The sequence below is a fragment of the Neolamprologus multifasciatus genome, chromosome 22 (assembly GCF_963576455.1).
Source record: "Neolamprologus multifasciatus chromosome 22, fNeoMul1.2, whole genome shotgun sequence".
Lineage (NCBI taxonomy): Eukaryota > Metazoa > Chordata > Actinopteri > Cichliformes > Cichlidae > Neolamprologus > Neolamprologus multifasciatus.
The window spans coordinates 2,675,635-2,699,777 of record NC_140459.1 but is presented as its reverse complement, the minus strand read 5'-3'; the positions used below and the strand labels follow the sequence as shown (position 1 = coordinate 2,699,777).

Sequence of the window (24,143 nt, the reverse complement as noted above, 5' to 3'; positions counted from 1 at the left end):
CGTATTCTAAGTTAATTTACTCTGTTTATATTCTGGATGTATCCAAGGCTCTTGGTTTTATGTGTAATTATCCCAGTTTGTTACCTCAGCCGTATGTCCGTGTCTGCAGTGTTGGGAAGGTTACTTTAAAAATTACAGATTACAGAATATATGGCCAAAAATGTATTTTGTAACGTATTACTTCATATATGATCATGCTTTTTACGAGCACATGAATGTACTATTGCTGTGTGATTTATTACTATTACTGAAGGCTGCTCGCCGTACCACTAACAACTAGATTTTTCGTGTTTTGTTTGGGTTTCCACCAGCGTGGAATTACCAAAAATAGAGAGGGCATAGCCGAACATATGAATATGGTAACTGTAACGGTTTCAGTTACTCATGTATTCCGTCTGTCTGTTGTCGCTGCGCGCTATCTTCATGTCTTTGTGTCATGTTTGTGTTTCGTGTTCTCCTCTTCCTTGTAACTTGTGCGTAGTTCTGTTCCTTTGTCTTATCATCTGTAACGATCCCCAGCTGTGAACCCATGCACTCTACACTCTGTTTGTCCTCTTAGAAGATTTTTATTGATTTCCAGGACTTCACGTGCAGCTACACGAGATCTCGTTAAAGGCTGAATGAAAATAATTGTTTCTCTCGTGCTCTCTACGAGGCAGAAGAGATTAAAGCCTTTGGTTTCCAACTCCAAAGACTTCAAAGACTGTGTTTTTGTTCCTGAGATAACATTTTTGGAGAATGAGCTGAACAATAATAAAAGTAACAGAGTGCTTTGTCTCGCAGACCACAAATCAAACATTGTCCGGTGTTTTACAGATGGCTCATGTTAAAGTGCTTTCTGACTGCAGCTGTGGCCCCCTGGGGAGTCCTGAGTCCGAACAGCTGCACTCTGCCTTCCACGCTGTCACCTCAACCTGAGTCAGAGGTTCCCTTCCATGTCTTTTTGATCTGTATTCTTTTGCAATAATTTTATGTTCAGCAATAAAGTTGTTTTGTTGTTGTTTTTTCACAGCCACGTGTTTTCTTTACAAGCATCACAGCTTTTTCAGTAACATTTAATGTTGCACTTACTCTTAAACTCGGGGTACATTGGTACCACATTACTCATCAGTAAAGCATCATACTGCTGGTCCACCGTTGTATTAAGATCTGCAAAAACACAAAAGGAAATAAGGGTAACAGAAGGTGAGAGGCAGACATCAGACATTATTCAGTAATGATGATGTTGTCCTACCGCTGCATGTAAAACAACGTGAGGTTCACTAGTTTCACACAACTACCAAATTTCAGAAGATGTAGGTAAGTGTTCTTTATATTTTACTTTCTGTAATAACATGAATTATCATGTTTACCAAACAGTGAAATCGTGATCATCTTAATCTTTCCTGTGTACATTAGAAGGAAAATATGACATTTTGGGGAGAAAACAATGTTTTTAAAGTGATTTTAACAGATTTGAGTGGCAAGCCTACACATGCAGGCACTGCCCACTCACAGCTCAGTAGAATAAAGGAGGCTTACAGCTGGAACCAGGCTGCATTTTGGTATTTTGCTGAATTGCACTTCACTATGTTGTTGCAAAGCAGCCACATCTGCTAATGCACGTTTATGGAGGCGTTATTATTTTTCATTGATTTTCTGACTTCTTTTGCTCTGAGTTTGCAAATATTCTTTGTTCAAAGGAAGTTTCAAACGAAGTCACTAAATCTGACCGAAAACAAAAAACAGTTTACCCTGCAAATGTTTCTATGATTCACCCAATGCATTTTCTCTGCCAGCATTTATTGATATTTTACAGCAGTGGTTTTTCAAACTGTGGTACGTGTACCACTGGTGGTGCGTGGGCTCCCTCTAGTGGTTTGCAGGAAGTCTCCAATTTTTTTTAAAGATTAAATAATACACCATGTTCTGATTGAGGGATTTAACGTACAGCTCTGTTATCACTTCCAACATAAATGAAGACAGAAAACCAAACAGCAGTGACGTTTGTAGGGTTACTGAAGTTGGGCTAGCTGGTATATAATGATATGCTACATGGTGGCTAGCTACACAGCTATGTTAGCATAATATAAACACAGTGAAGCTGGAGGATGAACGCTAACTTATTTCCACTCGATAAAAGTTAACGTGAAGGTTCTTGATGGTTAGAGACAAATACAGTTGCATGGCAGGATGCTGTAAACGGACCAAACTTCAGTCAGGAGAACAACTGAGATAATCCATCCACAACACGAGGTTAGTCATTCATATACTGCTGCATGGGCTGCAGTTACAGCGTAAGGGTTTCAAACTGGGTTTTAAAATGAACGGTGGTAATAAAAACCGAGAGGCCGACAGTCATCACTGACTGTTTTAGGTACTTGTTCAGATTAAATAGAGCAAGATACAAAGTATTAAAACATGTTAAAAAGACAACAGCCTTAATAAATGCAGATTAGTTTGGACCCAGAAGCAGGGTTCATCAGGTCATCACTTAAAGACCGGATATCCCAGCTGCTGTGAATGTTTTAATGCAGTAACGGTGTTATCATTATCACATGTCACAACCTGTTTATGACAGTTAAAATAAATAACATTTATGTAAGAAAATTGTCTTGTGTAAACAGTATATGGTGTTAAATAGGCCTATACTACTGTACTTTAATGTCCGTCATAAGGGTGGTGCTTCGAGAGCCATATATTTTATGAGGTGGTAGTCCTTGTGAAAGGTTTGAGAACCACCGTTTTATATTTTATGAGGTGGTGTTTATTGTGAAAGGTTTTACAGAAGTCAATGCATCTGGCTCAGTAAATGGATGACTCATGTAGTTTCCACTGAAGCCAGTGTCTGGTTGTTGTTCTGTCTATTTGTGAAGGCCACATAATGACCTAACTAACGTTTGTGGACTGTGTTCTTGGGCCAATTAGAACAAAACAAGAAAGCTAAAGCACTTCAATAGTTCCATTTCATTGTTTCGGCTCTTTTTGTTATCGTTTCTAATAAAGTTTGTTGGCCAGTCATCAGCTTCTTTCTGTTTATCTCTGATACCTTTTCCATCTTTTTTTCTTCGCCTGCTTCTCTCCAGATGTTTTTACTGTGATGTCACAGCCATGTTGAAGCAATAAGTCAGATTTTTGTCACATCTGCTGGAGCTTTGTGGTTTCTTTCCTCTCAGCCTCACGTTTTCTTGCTGTCACCAGGATGTGGACACCATCTATCTCACTCAGGACACCAAAGAGCTCAACCTGCAGGACTTTGTTCATCTGGACAACAAGTACTGAAACCACTCAACACCTCATTATGTATCGAGAGCAGTGTTGGTCAAGTTACTTGAAAAAAGTAATCAGTAACTAATTACTTCCCCAAAAAAGTAATCCAGTTACTTTACTGATTACTTATTTTCAAAAGTAATTAATTTCTTAGTTACTTTTTAAAAACACGATTTACAACCTGAATAGGTGATAAAGTGATAGATCTTTCAGCCCAATTCTATTTTCTGCATAATCATCATACAAAATGTAATCAAATGGAAAAGTCTCTTTTTAAAACTTGTTTTATTAGTTTTCATCTTTTAACTTTATGCATCAAGCAAACATTTAATTATCTGCAACATTCTCTGACTGGAAGAAATTTGTTTAATATTTAAACCTATTTTCTGCACATTCCAGCACATAAAATAAAATATTTTTGTGTGTTTACACTCAGTCTTTCAAATAGATGCAAGTAAAACACAGCAGAAAATAAATAAAGTCAAAGACTAGCGGTCCTGTTGCTCTATTTTCACCTGTAAAGCAGGAGTGGGGTAGGCGGAGGGTTACCCTGGTGCAGGTGTGCAGCGGTCAGTGGAAGAATCCGCGAGTTTCTCTCTGAGTTTCCCATTACGTCGTAGCTACTCGGTGCTTGTTTGGAAGTTTAGGGTTTTTTTCGCTGTAAAAAGAAGTTTTCTTCCCACGCACAACGGACACTAATGTTTTTGTCACTTTTTATGGAATCAAACTCAAAGTAAGGTCAGTACTTCCACGCTTTAAACGCTGCACGCTCATACTCTCTCCCGCACTCGATATATGATCCATTGTTGATCTGCACACAGCTGTTGTCACGAACGTCGCACTCGCTTACGTCACTGTCATGAGACATTCTCGCAAAAAAATCACGGTTTTAGTAACGCAGTAACGCAGCGTTCCTACGGGAAAGTAACGGTAATCTAATTACCGTTTTTGCAATAGTAATCCCTTTACTCGTTATTCGAAAAAAGTAATCAGATTACAGTAACGCGTTACTGCCCATCTCTGTTGTTAGCATTTTGAGTTTTTGCTGTACTGTAAACAGTTCAGTATCCTGACAGCTCTGCATTCACTTTGACTGCTTACCTGCATGCAACCAAACTCTGGGCAAAGGAGAAGAAAATGAGTCTAAACATATTGGAAACTCTAAATGTAAAGTAAATATATTGGTGCATATGTTTCTGATGCCAGTGATGCAGATCTTTTGTGCAAACATTAAGAACAAAACACCTGATTCAGATCTGCATCTTTCATCACTCGACTAAAACACTTTGAGCTAATCCCCCGGCCTGCAGAGAATGATGATAAGGATGGACGAGTGACAGTCTCTGCCATTGTCGGAGCAGTTAAACAATTATTAATTCACTGCAGCTGTACCAAGTTCTCACACATCGTATCAGATACTGTTTGCCTGAAATTCATGAGATAAACAATGACCTCTTCCTGCTACACTCAGCTGGACAGAGAAGTACATCTGGTTGGTATGTGGAAGTAAGACCAGACAAAAAATTATTTCTCTAAATGTCTCCTTCTTGCTTCATCAGCCAGTTTTCCTCCAGTTCGTGCTGGGTTTGCATGCTTTACTCGCTTCCTGTTTTGGAGCCTATCCTACCTGTCATATCCTCCTGAGAAGCAGCCTATTCATTTATGTCCTGTGTATTGGACATTTGTTTTTGGTCTACGTCTTTTGACTTATTTGGGCCACCCTTCCAAGTCCCAATGTACTAAATAGAGGATATCCTGGGCTCTCCATTGATATCTCATGTGTTTGGGTGTTGTCTTTAATCTCCAAAGAGGAAGGAAATCACAAAAAAGTTCAATGGAAAGATTATTTTTTCCTTGATTCTCAGGAGGATCTGGTGAGAGGCAGCAGACAGTGACCCTGAGTCTGCTGCAGGGCCAACAGAGAGAATCAAACAACCATTCAGTTTTACTGTTACCCTACATTAGAGCCCCTTCAACTGTCTTTGAACAGACTCTCACAGGATGTGAGAATGTAATCAGAGTGTTTATCAGAGCGAACGTGTGGGTTGTAGAACATAGCATTAGCTGGCATAATGTTGGCTTTTAACCAGCTGTTGTTGTCAAACCAGCTTATTTCAACCGTCTGGAAGTGGGAGGGTCACATGTCTAACCTCGTGACAATAAGTAATTCTGACAATATTGTGAATAAACAAGCATGTTTATACACGTTTTCACGTGTTAGCAGGTGAGTGCTGTCTCTATCCTCTGGCTTTTCCTTCCCCGATGATAAAACGTAGGTCTGATGCCTCCTTGAGAATGAAGGTGCATCAAGTTGTTGGAAGATGTGACTACAATATTCAGTCTACATTTATGAGTACAGTGTCCTCTTTTTCTATTAAATAATAAGTAATAAAAATTACTGGGAACAACTTCACTATCTTGGCCAATGATACTTTGATACGGACGCTGGAACCACCAACCATCTCATTCGTATTTAGCTTGTTAGGGCTCCGCCTCCTGAGCCGTGGCTACATTGTATCAAGAACTATTCTAAAGTATACGTTGGTTACTTTGGTAAGAGAGTCTGTTAAACAGGTTTTCTTAAAATGTTGAGTTCCTCTCTGTCCACCCACAAACTGATTCAATCTTTCTTTCATTTCCTCATTCGTATGGTCTTTGCAGCATTATAGCAGATGTGCAGTCACACTAATTTGCAGAATTTTGTGTCTTTCTCTTAATTTTTACATTTAAATCGACCACTTGTATGATCAATGTTACTGGTGTAACAGCAGAGTAAACTATCATTGGACACTGCACTTCCAAAATTTGGAAAATTGTGTTTTTCACTCCCATCTCCTCCCATACTTGTGGTCATTACATCAAAACTGTGGTAAGTTGATGAAACCCTGAATTATATTCAATTCAATACACAGCACCAAATCACAACAACAGTCGCCTCAAGGTGCTTTATATTGTAAGGTAGACCCTACAATAATACATACAAAGAAAAACCCAACAATCATATGACTCCCTATGAGCAGCACTTTGGAGACAGTGGGAAGGAAAAACTCCCTGTAACACCTACAGCATGTTCTAATCGCTCTAATAGGATATTATGGTCGACAGTATCGAATGCTGCACTAAGGTCAAGAAGGACAAGCACAGAGATGAGTCCACTGTCAGAGGCCATAAGAAGATCATTTGTAACCTTCACTAAAGCTGTTTCTGTGCTGTGATGAACTCTGAAACCTGACTGAAACTCTTCAAATAAACCATTCCTCTGCAAATGATCTGTTAGCTGTTTGACAACTACTCTTTCAAGGATTTTTGATATGAAAGGAAGGTTGGAGATTGGCCTATAATTAGCTAAGACTGCTGGGTCTAGAGATGCTTTTTGAGTAAAGGTTTAAAGCATTTATAGACATTTTCAGACTAGAAATTGTAAAATATGTAGATTTGTTTGTTTTATGACTATAAAGCAGTTTTACTATTGTAAATCTCTCAGCCTCAGAAAGCCTCTGTCTCATTCTTGCTCTCTAAAGCCTAAAGAGGAATTATGGATTTGATCAACTGGGCCCTTAATGCAACTGACACTCTCTTTTCAAGGAGGAGCCTGGGTTCGGGAGAGCCCCAGTGTCCTGGAGGGACAGCGTCTGCAGATCGGGGCTGTATGAAGTCACTTTCATCTTTACAGGACTGTAAGCTGTCGTCTGTGAGGCGTGAGCGTGTTTGTTTTAACATAGTTCACACTGGAGAACAGCTGCTGACATAATGTGGATCCAAAGATCCATAACTGACCTACCTGGGGTTGAAAGTCTCGATAAATGCACGCCGTACACCAGCTTCCGTGAGTGTGACGCTTATTTTGAGCGATGAAAACTAATAAAATATAATTTTATTTTTATATTTCAATATCACAATAATCTAATAATAAAGTTAAAAAGAACTACCATAAATAAAATACACTTCAGCTAAATACTTCTAATTTATTTTCCCACACTATAAGGACTAAAGAGCCGCAGGTCGCCGACCCCTGGAACAGGCCTATGTTCGGTTTTTGCTTCCTGTTTGTCAGATTCAGCCGTGCTCCCTGGCGTTTCCTGTCTCTGCAATCACCTGGTGTGTACATATTGTCCGAGTCTCTGTGTTCTTTGTCGTGTTGGCTGTCTTTCCTTGTGAGTTTTACTTTTGGATTATTTGTTCCTGACCTGCTGTTTGTGAGTTCAAGCGAAGTCGTTTTAGAGTTTTACTCCTCGTCTCGAGATTTCTGCAGTTTTGGTCTTAGTGGACATTATCAAAATGTTACACACAATGTATTATATTTGTAACAGTGTCAGTAACAAGTTTGTGTTTTTCCTATTTTTTAAAATATACTTCTAATATGTACACACTTACAAAAACATAAACCCTAAATGGGCGAGGAACCAAATACGGTGCCTAAATCAAATGAAACATGTAGAAAAAGGTCACACGGGTAAAGTGCTGCTCCCACAATAATTTAGAATTTGCATGTATTTTAATGAGAGTCCTATAAACGCTTAACTTGTATATTCCACAGTTGCTTTCGTCTGCACGTCGCAGCACGGTGACACATTTCTCAGTCCAGCGCTAAAATGGTTTGTAGACCTCATTGTTGTTGGTTTCAGTCATCACTCATGGTGAGCACTGTGTCAGCCTTTCCAGTAACCCCCCCACCCCCGAATTCTTAAACCTTGAGCTGAGTTAATCAGCTCAAGGTTTATGGTTAGACTCAGACTTTGTTGAACCTGGTTCAAGTATTGTATTGAGTATCTGTAGTGTCAGTGTGTGCTTGATCATCGTGTCCAAGTTTAGACGAGTTTGAAACCTGGTTTAGACACATTTGTGGGGAATGATGTGTGGGGGAGTCTGGAAAGAGTGTAACTGCTTATTATAATCTATAAGAAAATGTTTAGACAGAACATCACTGCGGTAGTGACTCTGTGAGTACTCATGTGGTCACTCAACGCTGACTCCAGGTTGGCTGGAGGTCAATTAGCGTGGTTGTTGTGTCAGTTTGGATGGATACGTACTGGGTGGATACAAAAAGGCTGAGTGCAGCTTTCCAGCAGCAGTATACTGATCACATCTGGGACTCTGAGACGCTGAAATTCTCACATCAGCCCGAAAACAATCTGGTGTGACTGGAGGCAACGGGTCCAGGTTATTCTACAAGAACATGAAACATGCTTTAGTCATTTTCAAATATTTCTGCCAAAGGAAAAATAGAAATCACGTCTAAAAACTGGTTACCACAAACACTTTGCTGCTTCAGTCTTTTATAGCAAACCAAGCTCAGGGAGTACAACCACAAAGTGACCCACAGCTCTATTTGAGGAACATGTATTTTACATTTATGTAAATTGTGAGGGTTTTACTTTGCCAGTTTTTCGACTTGTGCATGCTAGGTTTCACACAGAAGGAGCAGCGCCTCTTCAAGACATGTCGAGGAGCTAATTTAGCCGTTTAAATCTGCTGTGTTGGCTCAAGGACACGTCTAAGACCTGCAGGACACCGGCTCTCGAGGCCTGGAGTTCCCCACTGTCACGGCGGGGTGCGCCGGTGTGAAGAAGAGGTAGACACAGATGCAGACACGGTGGAGACAGAACTAGGTTTCCAAAAATAAAGCGAGCCTTTATTGTGGCTGATGGCGTGACAAAAACACTAGAGAACACTGAAACTGGGAAACTAAGGAGACTAAGAACTCTGTGTAACCTAAAAAGACTCTGTGAAAGAACTATGAAGAAACTATGAACACAGAGTAACCAGGCAGGCTATGAAACAGTGACGCAATAACGGAAACTATGAAAAGATGAGGATAACAGACGATCTGAGCCCGACTGAGCAGAAACACATGGATTAAGTACACATAAGGAATAATCAGGGGAAGCGGAATCACATGGGGAAAACAGCTGACAACAATTAACATAATGACAGGACAGGACGTGAAGCTAAATACAATAAACAAAAAACACAAGGATCCTTCAAAATAAAACGGGAAACATAACGAGACCCAGACATGACTCGAACTAGACAAACAAAGAAAACTTGGACATGAAACATGACAGATAAACACACGAAGACTTCACACAGGGATGAGACCAATGGGGAGCTCGAAAAATCATGAATTAAAACTGTAACCTCGGCATGACAGAATGTAACCAGATAAACTGAAATGAAACTAGACTGAAAGGAACAAAAACATCAAGAAACTCAGAATACTGGGTTACATGACCCAGGACCATGACACCCACCCCTGAACTAGGGAAAGCATTGTGTGAATTAGATGTCTCCACAAAGATACGAAAACACAGTGTGTGTGTGTGTGTGTGTGTGTGTGTGTGTGTGTGTGTGTGTGGTAGGAAGAAATCCAACGCTTCATGTTTGAACAGTCCGAGTGGAAGCTCATTAGCCAAACTTCACCCACGCTGCATTTCTACTGTCGTTTAAATCATCACTTTTAAGGTGACAAAATCTGTGCATCCTTATCATTAAAATAAGGAAATATTTCTGTTATTAGATCACTTTTTAATTTTCTGTTTACATCATACATCATGTATCGTTTATATCGTGTATAATGTTGTAGCAGTCTGTATTTCTAAGAGATGCCAAAAAGGCACCTCTGCATCTGTTATTGGTTACGATTATGTAACTGCAGTGATGTCATGTTTCTTGAATATTGCATTACTTCATATTTTAAATCTTTATACATGTGTCTTTGCCCTTTTTGGTTTAAGGTCAGAAATATGCCCAAACAAAATAAGCAGTAACACTTAACAACGTAACCTGATAGGTCAAGACTGTGATGATTATCGGCTTCTCAATATAATTTGTCATTGAGTAACAACTAATAAATAACTACCCGCCAAATTATGTGTTGAGATGGTAAATACATAATTAAATTTGGATGTCTTTAGAGGACTACTAGTGTGCACTTAGCACTTGTTCATAACTATTCAATAGTTCACACATTAAAATATTAAATATTTAGTTTAGGGCGGTTTCACATTTTAGAAACATCAGCTAAAATCTCATCCTAATGGTAAATGGCCTGTATTTATATAGCGCTTTACTAGTCCCTAAGGACCCCAAAGCGCTTTACACAACCAGTCACACACACATTCACACACTGGTGAATGTAGCCACAGGGTGGCTGTGGCTACATTGTAGCTACAATGTAGCCACAGCCACCCTGTGGCTACATTGTAGCTACAATGTAGCCACACATTCACACACTGGTGAATGTGTGGCTACATTGTAGCTACAATGTAGCCACAGGGTGGCTGTGGCTACATTGTAGCTACAATGTAGCCACAGGGTGGCTGTGGCTACATTGTGGCTACAATGTAGCCACAATGTAGCTACAATGTAGCCACAGGGTGGCTGTGGCTACATTGTAGCTACAATGTAGCCACAGCTACATTGTAGCTACAATGTAGCCACAATGTAGCTACAATGTAGCCACAGGGTGGCTGTGGCTACATTGTAGCCACAGCCACCCTGTGGCGCACTGACAGAGGCTAATCCTAAAATAATCACAATTATAAAATGGTAAGTGTATCCAGATTTTCATTCTACAAGAGTGAATCGAGTTTTTCCTCTAAAACCCCCCTTGGAATGAATCGGAAATTTTAAATGCTGCAAGTTTCTCCAACGTTCACACCATCCATGATTCATGATTCATGTGGAAACTGCAGAAATCTTATTCACTGTGGGTCAGTAATTCTTTTTTGTCATATAAGATTTTTCAAATGGAGTTTTATAGAGCTACTGATTAACTATGTGTCTTCACATTGAACTTTTATATCAATCTGAAGCCAAAACTTGTAATTAGATAACTACCCTCCTCCCCAAAAAACAACCCAAAACATTACATCTTATCACCAGTCAATGGACTTACAGGCTTGTCGATGGTGAAAGAGCTCCACAGGGGCATCAGGGCTTTGTGGCTATAGCCGCTGATGAATCCCTCCTGGTGGAGGATGCAATAACTCTGGTCAGGTTGCATCATCCGGGGTCGACCAAAAAGCGCGTGCTTCTTTTCTGCAGCGGATGCTGAAAAAGAAATGAAGAATAATCGTCTTCATGATGTCCCCACCAGTAAGAGCATTTTCATTAAGATTGTGTTTTTATGCTTTTCCAGTCAGTCAGGGGTCAAATCAGAATAAATTAAGGAGCTTGGTAAGAAAAGCTCCTGGACTTCTTTAAGTCCAGGAGCTTTTCTTACCAAGCTCCTTAGACTATGATGACCCGGGTGACCGAGAACCTGCAGGCAGCATTGAGATGCATGGAAATTTAACAAGGCAGAAAATGTGGAGGCATTTTTGAAAGAGCATGCGAGCAAAACATGCCAATGTGATTAGTTTGATCAGATCTCCCTTTAAAAACATTGTAATATAAATCAAAAATCCAGAAAAAAGATGTTTAAAGTAGAGAAGAGAATCGTGGAGTCGGGAGCGAGTATGTCTCACCCTCCTCTGCACTCAGATTCAGTCGTTTGTTCATATCAGGTTCATCCTGAGGGAAGACAACATTTTCCTTTAGTCTAACCTGTAATGCTGCTTCACTTTTTTCTACTTTGACATGATTGGAAGGTGAAACAAAGATAGTAGTGGTAAAGGGATTGGTTCTTATATAATGTGTTTCTGCTCTGACCACTCAAAGCACTTTTTTCTACCCTGTTTCTAAGTGTTTCCTATCTAAGAATATTTGCAGACTGGGCTCAAAGCACCAGCCTTCCAGTTGGTGACCTGCTCTACCATCTGAGCTACGGCTACCGCGAATATCAGTACACTGAGCCGTTGGCAGCTACAAATCGCAGCCCTTAGACATTGTTAATATCTTTGTGATGGACATGTCGATCTGTTGATAAGCCAGCTTCTTCCAGCTCAGGGCCCTTACTGTAATAGTCTTTATTTTGGTATCAGCCAGGCTGATCTTTGGTCTTCAGCTTGTTCAGAATGCTGCAGCCCGACTCTTGCCAGCCACATAAGTCTTTAAATGGATCAGCTCCTTCGTACCTCTCTGCTCTTTTAACAAACAATACTCCAAGTACAACTCCCAGCTCAGCTGATAAATTGCTTGTCTCTCTCCAACACTTGACATTTTTAAATCCTGTCTGAAAGCACATCTTTACTCGGTGACTAGAGCTGCCTTGCCACCCAAACTTGAAGAGCACGACTATGTTGTCACTGGTGGTTTCTTGTAAAACCCAAAGATGTTTCCACCATATGACTGCTGAGATTCCATTTCTTACTTTTTCCAAACATTTGTCATACTTCTTTCAAAAAAGTAGCAGCTTTTAGTTGTGATGCAGATGCTTAGTCAGCAGCATTGAGGTTTCAGCTGGTGGAGTCCAGCAAGACTTCTAGTTTGATCGCTGATCCAGAAATCCTCCCTTTAGTCACAGCTATGTTGGGCAGACGGTTATTTGAATCTCACCAACTAACTTGGTGGATGATTTGGCATTTGCACCTCAGAGGAAGTGAAACAGAATTTTACTTTCAGCGGTTCAAGGTTTGGTTGTGCAACTTTCACTATTTTCAACAAATCATGCAGACCACATCACCACTGGTGACTAGTTGGATATTGGTCATAGAAAACAACGTTTGAGGTCTTTTAAAAAAATAAATCACTTCCACCAAAACCACAATAACACATCAAAGATTGAATCGTCATGGTAACTTCATAGCATCTCAGAAACAAGACTTGTAGACTGACGACAGTAATCTAGACCTCGGACATGATTCAGTCGCATAATAGAAAAACACAGATTTCCATTCAGATTAAAGTATTTCTAAAAGTTGGCCATGGAGTATATATATCATACTTTAGGGGCTGTGGTGCAGCAAGTGTGACTCTAATAATTTGTGAATAACAGATTTGAAATACAAGGAAATTGTAGATGCATCACAGTAGCCCTAAAAGGCTGGTGGCTTCTACAACAGGATAATGGCTTTATATCCACAAAAGGTGAGAACCCTTTCAGAACGTTTCTCCAGAAGTCTGGATACTTTTCCCCTCTTGTGTTCCCCAACTGCATGAAAGTGCGTGACAGTGACAGTGATGTACCCACCACCTCACCACAGGAGCATCCCAGGTTGTCTTCAGGGTTTAGGCTGACCAGTGGGCACTGAGCGGGCTCACTTTGTTCAGCGGGGTGCACCGGTGTGTAGTAGGGCTGCTGCAATACGTGATTCATGCTGCCGTGAGTTCCATTGTTGCTGGAAGGAGAAACCTCGAGGACATCTGCATTAAACAAACTTGAATTTATTTTTGTGCCCCTGATGACGGCTGTTTGTCGAGTACCAGATGTGTGTATTTAGTCAGTCTGTTCTCCTTGTCAGGGCAACAAATATTCAAATCTCAACAAAGCTGCTCTCACGTCATATTTACAGACAAGGCCACATGTTTTATTCCCAGTGTGCACAACACACTGAGACTGATGTTATTACCACCTGTTCAACATCCAAACACAGACTTATTATCCTGTCTCTCAGAAGCCAATATGCCTGTGGCCAAAGGATCAGTGTCTGCTGTGTAACTGTTAAATTACAAGCATCAACATTTAGCTGTTGTGCTACTGGAAGTTAACTGGCACTAATTAACAACTCTTCACTTGATTGATGCTTTTAAAGATACGGGAGACTTTGAATATTACCAGAGCAGCAGACGTGTTGTCATTCAAATTCCTGTTGAATTACCATAATCATTATCTTTACTTATATCTTTAATTAGAGGATTAAAGATACGATTTTCTTACAATAACAAAAAAAAATTACCAAAGAAACGAATACACAGAAAACCATAATACTGTGCGTTAACTGCACTAAATCAGCTAAATTTAAGAATTCATAGCCCTGGATTTTGGAAGCATAAACTTCACATTCTTATGAGATGTACTGTAGTTCAAAATGAATGAATGAATAACAGCAAGCTGAACAAGGTCCCAATCTGCATGATCTTTTGTTCCCTGCACATTCAGGAGGGTGGATGACTGTCGTCTATGCTTATGAGCTGAATGACAATTTAGAGTAGCCCGCATTCTTGGAGTCCCTGGGTGGTGAGCTTGATGGTGCCCCACCTGGGGACCCTGTCCTCCTCCTGGGAGACTCAATGCTCATGTAGGCTCTGATAGTGAGACCTGCAGGGATGTGATTGGGAGCCTGCTAGATGTGAACCTGAGCAATGTCCTGTTACTGGACTTCTGTGCAAACCACAGTTTGTCCACAACAAACACCACGTTCAAACATAAGGGCGTCCATAAGCGCACGTGGCACCAGGACACCCTAGGCTGCAGGTCGATGATCGAGTTTGTAATTGTGTCAACAGATCTGTGACCACTGGTGATGCTCAGGTGAAGAGAGGGGCTGAGCTGTCAACTGATTACCACCTGGTGGTGGGGGATCTCGACAGATCTGGCACACCTAAAAGTATGGTGAGTAAAAGTGAGGGTGACTGGCAACACTGAGTCTGAATGGACCACGTTCAGCACCTCCATTGCCCAAGCTGCTGCACTGAACTGCAGTTGTAAGGTGATTGTTGCCTGTCATGGTGGTAACCCCAAAACCAAATGTGGACACCAGAGGTGAAGGGAGTCACGGGGCTGAAAAAGGAGTCCTCCTGGGCTTGGTTAGCCCTGGATATTGGAAGCTGTGAATAGGTACCGAAAGCCCAAGCGGAAGGCACCTCGGGCAGTAGCGAAAGCAAAAATTCAGGTGTGAAAGCAGTTCAGAGGTCATGGAAAAAGACTTTTGGACTCCTTCGAAGAGATTCTGGAAAACCATCAGGCAACTCAGGAGAGGAAAGCGGCGCTCTACGTTCACTGTGTATAGTGCGGGTGGAGCGCTGTTGACTTAAACATTGTTGGGCGGTTGAAGGAATACTCCATGGTGGAAGTAGAGTCTGGAAACAAGCAGGACAACTCATGAGGTCACTGAAGCAGGTAAACAACTCAACGGTGGCAGAGCCCCTGGGGTGGACGAGGTTAACCCTGAGTTCCTGAAGGCTCTGGATGTTGTTGGGCTGTCTACAATGTTGCATGGAGATCAGCAGCGGTACCTTTCGAGTGGCAGAGTGTGCTCCAACTACAGGGGGATCACACTCCTTTGCCTCCCCGAGAAAGTCTATCCCAGGGTGCTGGAAAGGAGAGTCATCCATTAGCTGAACTTCAGGAAGAACGATGCGGTTTTCATCCCAGTGACAGAACAGTAGACCAGCTACTATTATTTAGATCATTATATGTTACGTCCCTCTGCAGCCTCTAATCTGCTCAGTGTGTTCAGCTGGTGCTAATTGGCCACACCTAGTCAGGTGTGGATAAAAGCATACCTGAGGCAAGCTTCCCAGGGAGCTCACTAGTCTTTGCCTTGGTGGCACCAGCCATTTTAGCCAACCTGATATTCCATTTTAAGATAAAACCTCTTTTCACCTACTCTTTGGTATTCGTCTCCTTTTTTATGTTGCCGCTTTTGAGCCGGGTCGTAACATAAGTGGGGGCTTGTCCGGGATATTTGGACATTTTAGTGGAGACTGAATATCAGTTTGTTTGACTTTTATATATAATATATAAGGATCTATTATATCTTATATTATTATATAGAGAGTCCTATAACATTTTGTGGCACTGCAACAGCACTAAACGTTCTGTATACAAAAATGGTTTGTCTACAAATTTCAGCTGATTTTACTCTTTGTGAAATCAGCTGAAACTCTTTTCAACTATTTAGGGTTTTGCTGCAGCCCAGATTGCTCTAATTTATTTATTTTTATTATTATTTATATGCAGTTGTTATGAGTGTCTTATGTTCAGCAGATTTTGAATGGATACGGTCGAGTGGTGTACAGTGGTGGTAATTTGCGGGGGGAAAATACTCACCACACATTAGATTGTAAAGTTCAGTATTGGAGAAGGGGTCAATCTCTTTTTCGTTCTGAAACTTGGGGCCATAACTGATAAACATGGCCTACAATAGAGATTAAGAAAGTGAGTGTTGTTACTGGAAAAATTGCCAATGCTTTTCCAATTTAGAAACACAGACTAGAGTAATTGTCAGTGCTTACATGCATGCTCTCAAAGTCATTGTCATAGCCGTGGTTACCACCAGAGCAGAATGTGAGAGACCCTGGATCCCTATGAGGAAAGAAGAGTTTGCCAGTTGTAATTAATCATATAAGTTTCTGAATATAGACCTAAATGATTACTGAGCCCCATGAAGCAATAAAGGGGCAAAATTACACCCCACTAGAGTTTAGCTCAAGTGCCAGGACATGATTATGCCTTACAACAGTGTACCAGAAACCTTTACAGAGTATGACTTCATGTCCATTAAATGGGGAAAAGCATTTATACCCTTCTGGAAGAAATTAAACTGAGGTAAACTGTGTTTAACTTTGTGGCTAACATTATGAATCCCTGTACTCTAAAACACATGGCTACAACCGTAACAGAGAATGTCTAAGACTGTAGCACCATAAATACCTCTCAAACAGCCATTTAGTGTCAACCAGGACGCTGACATCTTCAATGCGACGACTGTTGGCAAAGTGAAGGCGCTTTGGTAGGTTCGCCTTCAGGTACGGCTTGATTTTTTGGTCTGGCTTCTTACACTGAAATCATGAGAGACACTCATTCGTAATCCAATCCTGGAACATTTTTGTTGCATACAGATGTGGACAAAATTGTTGGTACCCTTCGGTCAATGAAAGAAAAACTCACAATGGTCACAGAAATAACTTTAATCTGACAAAAGTAATAATAAAAAGAATTCTATAAATCTTAACCAATGAAAGTCAGACATTGCTTTTCAACCAAGCTTCAACTAAATTATTTAAAAAATAAATGCATGAAACAGGCCTGGACAAAAGTCAGCAGGTATTTTGGCCCACTCCTCATGTGCAAACTGCTCCAGCTGTTTGCGGTTTGAAGGGCGCCTTTCCCAGACTGCATGTTTCAGCTCCTTCCAAAGATGTTTAATAGTATTAAGGTCAGGGCTCAGAGAAGGCCACATTTAAATGGTCCAGTGTTTCCCTCTTAGCCATTCTTGGGTGTTTTAAGCTGTGTTTTGGGTCATTGTCCTATTGTCAGACCTGCGACTGAGACCAAGCTTTCTGACACTGGCCAGCACATTTCTCTCTAGAATCTCTTGATAGTCTTGAGATTTCATTGTACCTGCGCAGATCCAAGACACAATGTGCCAGATGCAGCAAAGCAGCCCCAGAACACAACCGAGCCTCCCCCATGTTTCACAGCTGGGACAGTGCTCTTTTCTTGATATGCTTCATTTTCTGTCTGTGAACATAGAGCTGATGTGCCTTTGCAAAAAATCCCATTTTTGTCTCATCTGTCCACAGGACATTCTTCCAAAAGCTTTGTGACATGCCAACATTTTTTATGATTTGTTTTCAACAATAGTGTCCTCCTTGGTCGTCTCCCATGTAGCCAACTTTGGCTCAAACAACGACGGATGGTGTGATCTGACACTGATGTTCCTTGAGCATGAAGGTCAGCTTGGATCTCTTTAGAAGTCTTTCTGGGCTCTTTTGTTACCCTTCGGATTATCCGTCTCATTGATTTGTCATCAATTTTCCTCCTGCGGTCACGTCCAGGGAGGTTGGCTACAGTCCCATGGATCTTAACTTTCTGAATAACATGTGCAGCTGTAGTCACAGGAACATTTAGCTGCTTGGAGATGGTCTTACAGCCTTTACCTTTAACATGCTTGTCTATGATTTTCTTTCTAATCTCCTGAGACGACTCTTTCCTTTGCTTCCTCTGGTCCATGTTGAGTGTGGTACTCACCATGTCACCAAACAACACAGTGACTACCTGGAGTCCCATATATATATATATATATATATATATATATATATAGGCCCACTGACTGATTACAAGATTGTAGACACCTGTGATGCTGATTAACATGTCCCTTTGGTCACATCATTTTCATTATTTTCTGGGGGCACCATCATTTTTGTCCAGGCCTGTTCCATGCATTTATTTTTTGTTTTATATTTCAGTTGAAGCATGGTTGAAAAGCAATGTCTGACTTTCATTGGTTAGGATTTATAGAATTTTTATTCATTGTTACTTTTGTCAGATTAAAGTTATTTCTATTTGACCATTGGGATTTTTTCTTTCATTGACCGAAGGGTACCAACAATTTTGTCCACATCTGTATCTTGTTGTTTTATACGTTGTAATTGCAAATATGTTACAATATTTTTCCTTTTAAATTCCTTTAAAAAATCTTAAAAATCTTTCTTGTAAAACTAAACTCTCAAGAATAAAGAATTTGATAACATACAGAGGGGGAAATCCCCTGATCCCCTGCTGAATTTGTAAGTTTTCTCACTTAAAAGAAAAGATTTTTCTTTCTGACAGAATATCAGAACAGTCCATTGTCTCTGCCCCGCCCTCCCCCCACAAAAAAACAAGAAAGAAATGACATAAAAATTATAACATGATTTGTTCACCCTTGAGTTAAATAAGTATTGGCTTGCCTATAACCCAGCCAGAATTCTGGCTTCCATTAATTAGCTGTGTCAATCACTTACAGGTACTTCAACTCTCGACTTTACTACAAATAACTACATTTAACTCTCGACTTGTTATATGTAACACATTTGTCCAGGGAATCAGTTTCTTCCTTTCCAACATCATGTTTCTTACATCCTTTGACCAAAGATATGTCAAAGGATGTAAGGGAGGAGATTGTAAGCCTGCACAAAAATGGAATGAATGGGCTCTAAGACCATTAACCCTTTAATACCTACCATAGAACCAAGTCCGCCAGAGCTTATATTATATTTTTACATGCTGTGGAGCCATTTTTGGGAGCATTTCAAGTTGCTATACATCAATACAACCATTATAGCCCAGATTTTAATAATATGTCTGCATTAAGTGCATAGTAATTACATAAGTTGCAAAAAAGTGCAATAAACTACAAAAAAATTGAAAATCGTTTTTGTTTTTTTAACATATATTTCTAGTTAGAGAAATTTAAGAGGCTTATCCCTCAAATCTGTAAATACAAAAAAGTTGCACAAAATAGTTTCCCACCACAGGAAATTTATTTTGAGTGTCTTCATAGTTTTATTTTTGAAATACACCAATTTCTATATACTGCAGGAAAAACGAAAATAAATATTATAATGCAAATTTGCAAAAAAGCAGCATATGCATCAAAATAAACTATTTCCAGCAGTGCAATATGAGTCCTAAGCATCCCAGAAACGATACAGAAAGTCATAAAGTCAAACATAACTTTTAAAATCACCAGTATAGGCTCATGAGGCCCTGATGGTAAAAAACTACATTTCTGCGAAAAAATGACGTCACTTCCGGTTTCGGGCAGGTCATGGCGGACATGCGATAGTTCCTGCTGATGGACGTAGGAAGTGTTATGAACAGCTGATCGGATCGGAAAAGTGTGTTTCTGGAATATTATGTTTGTGTTGCTGCAAGTGCTTTTTATGCAGTTTTTGCAAAACTATATGTGGAAGGAAACTGTGACCGAGGACAAGCTGATGGCATAAGATGTAAGTACAACTCCTCCGGTTTCATATGCAAAAAAAAATTATTGTGCTAGCTCACGTGGTTGCAGAGCTACCGGGATTTAAAAATAGTTACGCAAAACAGAGCGTGCCGCTCTGACCGGTTTTAAAGGGTTAAGAAAAAGTTTTGTGAGAGGGTAACAACACTTGGGTAACTTGGTGTTAAGTTTTAAGAAATGGAAGAAATATAAAATGACTATCAGCGGATGGTGTCATGTACTGTAAAACCTTGGCCACGAAGATGAATCGTAGATGGGTGTTCCAGCTCGACAGCGACCCAAAACATACCACCAAGGTAACAAAGAAGTGGGTAAGAAAAAACTACCATAAAAAGACAGTCCATTTCTTTGAAAGTGAAGAAACAAATTCAGCAGGGATCAATAAGTATTTTTCTCATTGTACATTTTGGTAAGAAATTTAAAAAATACTCACAGTCATATTAGCAACAAGTCCAGCAGAGTCCCCTGTTGAAAGGGAAACATTTATGTCATTGCAGAAAGTTCAAAGCCAAGGCACGGCAATTCAATCGTGTTTTAATTTAAATTCAAATTTAAACGGCAATTTGAAGGAATTTTCCTGTGCGATATGTTTGTTAGTGAGATATCACAAATAGCTTTGTAATGGACAGATTTGTTCTTTCTTCAGTCAGCATCGTGTCCCAACACAACTAAAGCGTCTTAGAGAGACACAACTCGTCTGTGCAGGAGTGGAAACATATCGTATGATTCTTTCTCCTTTTGGCATCGTTGCCTCTTTTTCAATGTCTGCCTTTTAGTAAAGCTCTGAGAGCATCTACATCTACAATGTTGTGTGATGCATTTTCAATAGAAACTAAAAATCAAGTCATCATAATCTTCCAAATTTAAGCACTAAAAACAAGCATTTTATCAAGAGTAAATCAGATATGTTGGGTCAGCCATGGACAGGTGAAACTAACTGATAGACATCCAAGCCTTTTCTGCTGGATGCATCAGGCATCAAGCCTTTTTACTGCCAACAGCCATGCCCTGATGTTGTACTGATATGGCTGCAACAGGTAGGTAATCTCGCAGATTTCACATGCTTTAGGAACCATATAGTTGCTCACAACTTCAAAAAGCTGGTGAAACCTATCATCACCCCACCTCCTCATTCTTTGTGTGATCAAAGACAAGCAGCAGAGCCCTTTGTTGTTGCATTTACTTACACGGTGCGTCTTTTCTCTTGGCTCTGATGCGTCCGATGGGACCCTCAGTTACCTCATACATGCTGGTATCGCCCACGAGTTCCTTCATTGTTTCCTTTCTTTCACAGCTTGTTTCCTCCATACCTGCAGCAACATTCAGCTGTTACGTTACAGCCTTATTTTCTTCAGTGGAACTAAAAACAAACAAAGACTCTGGAATGCTTTATTCCTTATGTGGAATACTCATGAACCATTATGATCCCGTTCTAGATGGTGGTAGAGAGGTAAAGATAAAGTAAGATCAAAGGGAATAAAGGCAGGTGAAGATGATGCCTTCTTATTTCCAGGTACTGTTTTAAATGCTCTGGTCTTTGTAGCCATGACTCTGAATCAAATAAAATTTGCTTAAATCATTCAAATTTTATGAGGCAAGCCAAGGATTGTTGTAAAGCTACACGCGTGGTAAACAAAGAGCACATGTAAACATTTCTTTGAACACATGTGACAGACGTGTGTTTTTACTCTGTTTGTTACCATGATCAGCCACAATAATGATGTTGAGACAGCGGTGTAGATTAATTTGCTTCAGTCCATTCATGAGCTGACCGATGATCTTATCCACACCCTGGAGTGATGTAATAACCTGCAGAAAGCAAATTAAATGTTCAAATAAATACGACACAAATAATGTTGTTGTACTTTAAACCTGTCATGCAGGAATTATGACAACCTCCATGAGAATTTTTATTCATCTTTAGGAATGAAAATATGAATAAAAACAAGGAAACCCTGATTGAGGTTGTCAAAATTCCTGCATGATAGGGTTAACATCATCATACACCTATAGTAACATTAAACAGCCAGTGGGTGGCATGGTATGGAGTGACACATCAGTGTCCAATGTAGTGGTTTATGTGCATCAACACTGACACAAATACAAGGAAACAGCCTTTGAATAGCTGTGACTGCAGTGACCAGTATACCTGAAAGGGTTAAATTACTGAAAACAAAGTAACACGAGAGCGGAAGAAAAGTGTCCATGACTGAGCAATGACAAACTTCATTAGGAAAACGTGATTCAAATCTTGGTCATTGATGTGTTTTCCTCTTTTCTATTTTAACCTTCCAAGAGGAACACTATAAACTGTCTGTGTTGTTCCTTTTTCACTCATCGTTAATGAGTGAAAGCATGAATCACTTCTCCACACGTGAGTCTCGTGCTTTTCAGGCATTTCCCCATCAGTGAGTCACTCAGCTGATTCTTTAATTATCCTGCAGACTGTGTTCAACATAAAGCTCACAGAGGTGTCCGTTGGTGCAGAGCAGATAGTTGTACCAATGTGGATGAGGCCGAGACTTCTGCCAAATATTGTCTGGTTACTTTTCAGTACTTTCAATGAATTTCAATGCAAATGTCTGGAAATGTATTTTTCTAAAATAACTGCTGTAAAATGATGAGTGAAGGTTATTAAGAGTCCTTTGATGTGAAATAACCATCAGCCAGTAAACAGCTGGTTGATTCCCTTTTAAAATCTGCATGTTGATTTTATTTTGTCATTGACACCAACCACGTCCACATCTAAAGATCACAACTATTTGAAATGAAATTCAGGAGAACTCTGCTGAGCGTTATCTCCAGACCCAACACACAGTCCCTAAAAAATATGCTTTTTTTGTCATAATTTGTCTGCACGGCCAAATCCTACGACTGATCCACTAAATCCATATTTTTGATGCTATTGTCATCAGTTGTCCAGCGCAGCGGTCCCCAACCCCCGGGCCTCGGACCGGTACCGATACCGCGAGAGTTGAGGCTCGGGTGTGAAATGTATAGTTTTCAGGGTTTTTATCAGTTTTCAGCGTTATTTTGTTATCGTTTTTATCGTTTACTCGGTTTTCCTGGGTCTTTTCACGTGTGTTATGAATAAATTTTCTTTTTTTCTGTACCTGTACTAGTTTTATTTTGTTGTATTTATCCGCGACACCTTAAAGGCCGGTCCGTGAAAATATTGTCGGGCATAAACCGGTCCGTGGCGCAAAAAAGGTTGGAGACCACTGCTCTAGCGCTTTCCCAAAAGTCACCACATGGATGTATACGCGATCCATTAAGGTCTCCCAAAAGCCTGACTTGACAGATGCAATTTGAATTGTTTAATTAGAAGTGTCATAAATATTTATGGAGATTTATGAGACTTGTCAGTGGACTTTAGAGTTTTGTTATTATGCTCACTTATCTGTGATCATTCACTGCGAGGTGTTTTACTGGTGTTGATAATGCACGAGTAGTTTCAACATGAGGATCTTGTTTCAGCACTGGGCCAGAGGGGCTCCTCTGCGCTACTTAAACATGTTACAATTATCCATTTAATCCTTGTCCCATGGGCTTTATCAGAACGTCAGCAGTATTTAACAATGACAAACGTCAGTCACCAATATGATGAGCTTTTGGCAAATCAAATCAAATCATCATGGACTTATCTTTGTTGGTTTGTTTTGTTTCATGAACCAAAAAAGCAGAGCATTTCTGGGAGCTCTCCCTTCGTCTCTTTCTTATCTAAACGAGTCGAGTGACCTTACCCCTCCACTCACAGGACCGTAGCTGTGTCCAGATTTATCCGGCTCCTCCAGATACAGTGTAAAGAAATCCGGCCTGGTGGGAAAGAGTTGTTTTACTTAGAATTGAGTCAAAGCAAACATAGTTCACATTTATCTTTTTTATCTTCCTTTTGTGAAAGAACCAACCTTTCATTAGCCGGCAGCTGCAGCCACTTCAGCACAGTGAACACTCTTTCTTCAAACGGCACGGTACTAAAAGAATAAAAACAAATAGAAAGCAGAAGGTCAGCGTAAAAATAGTGATATTGATATTTTTCTACAGAGAGAGCTAACAGTAGTGATCATCACAGCCGTGTATATTCCACCACTGTAAACACAGAACAGCCAGCCTGCTGATGCACAACTTTGAACAACATGCCCGTATCACTGTGAAGTTGACTATCCAAGTTTCCAAATATCTGAATTTCACGAACGTGCTTACAACATTACCAGTGAGCTTTAGCACTTTTGACACTAGTCGTGTGTATGTCTGCATCATCAGTGCGTTGACTGCACTGACGCCGGTGGCAGTAACACGTAAGAGGTTTCATTAGTCAGATACTGCAGGTCGCCTCCCATT

The 24,143-nt window shown here is 40.3% G+C and overlaps 1 protein-coding gene across 1 annotated transcript in view; it reads right to left on the bottom strand.

Moving 5' to 3' along the window:
* The window catches only part of LOC146492566 (venom phosphodiesterase CdcPDE), a 58,378-nt gene that overhangs the window by 15,485 nt on the left and 18,750 nt on the right, over window positions 1-24,143 (bottom strand). The window contains exons 10-22 of the mRNA XM_085149195.1: window positions 23,711-23,776; window positions 23,546-23,618; window positions 21,503-21,611; window positions 20,990-21,112; window positions 20,236-20,267; window positions 16,727-16,854; window positions 16,309-16,378; window positions 16,124-16,211; window positions 13,322-13,494; window positions 11,718-11,763; window positions 11,147-11,301; window positions 8,280-8,415; window positions 1,072-1,149 (exon numbers count right to left, since the gene is read on the bottom strand). Of these exons, the coding sequence (XP_085005321.1) occupies window positions 1,072-1,149; window positions 8,280-8,415; window positions 11,147-11,301; window positions 11,718-11,763; window positions 13,322-13,494; window positions 16,124-16,211; window positions 16,309-16,378; window positions 16,727-16,854; window positions 20,236-20,267; window positions 20,990-21,112; window positions 21,503-21,611; window positions 23,546-23,618; window positions 23,711-23,776 (1,277 nt within the window). The remainder of the gene's footprint in view (window positions 1-1,071; window positions 1,150-8,279; window positions 8,416-11,146; window positions 11,302-11,717; window positions 11,764-13,321; window positions 13,495-16,123; window positions 16,212-16,308; window positions 16,379-16,726; window positions 16,855-20,235; window positions 20,268-20,989; window positions 21,113-21,502; window positions 21,612-23,545; window positions 23,619-23,710; window positions 23,777-24,143) is intronic.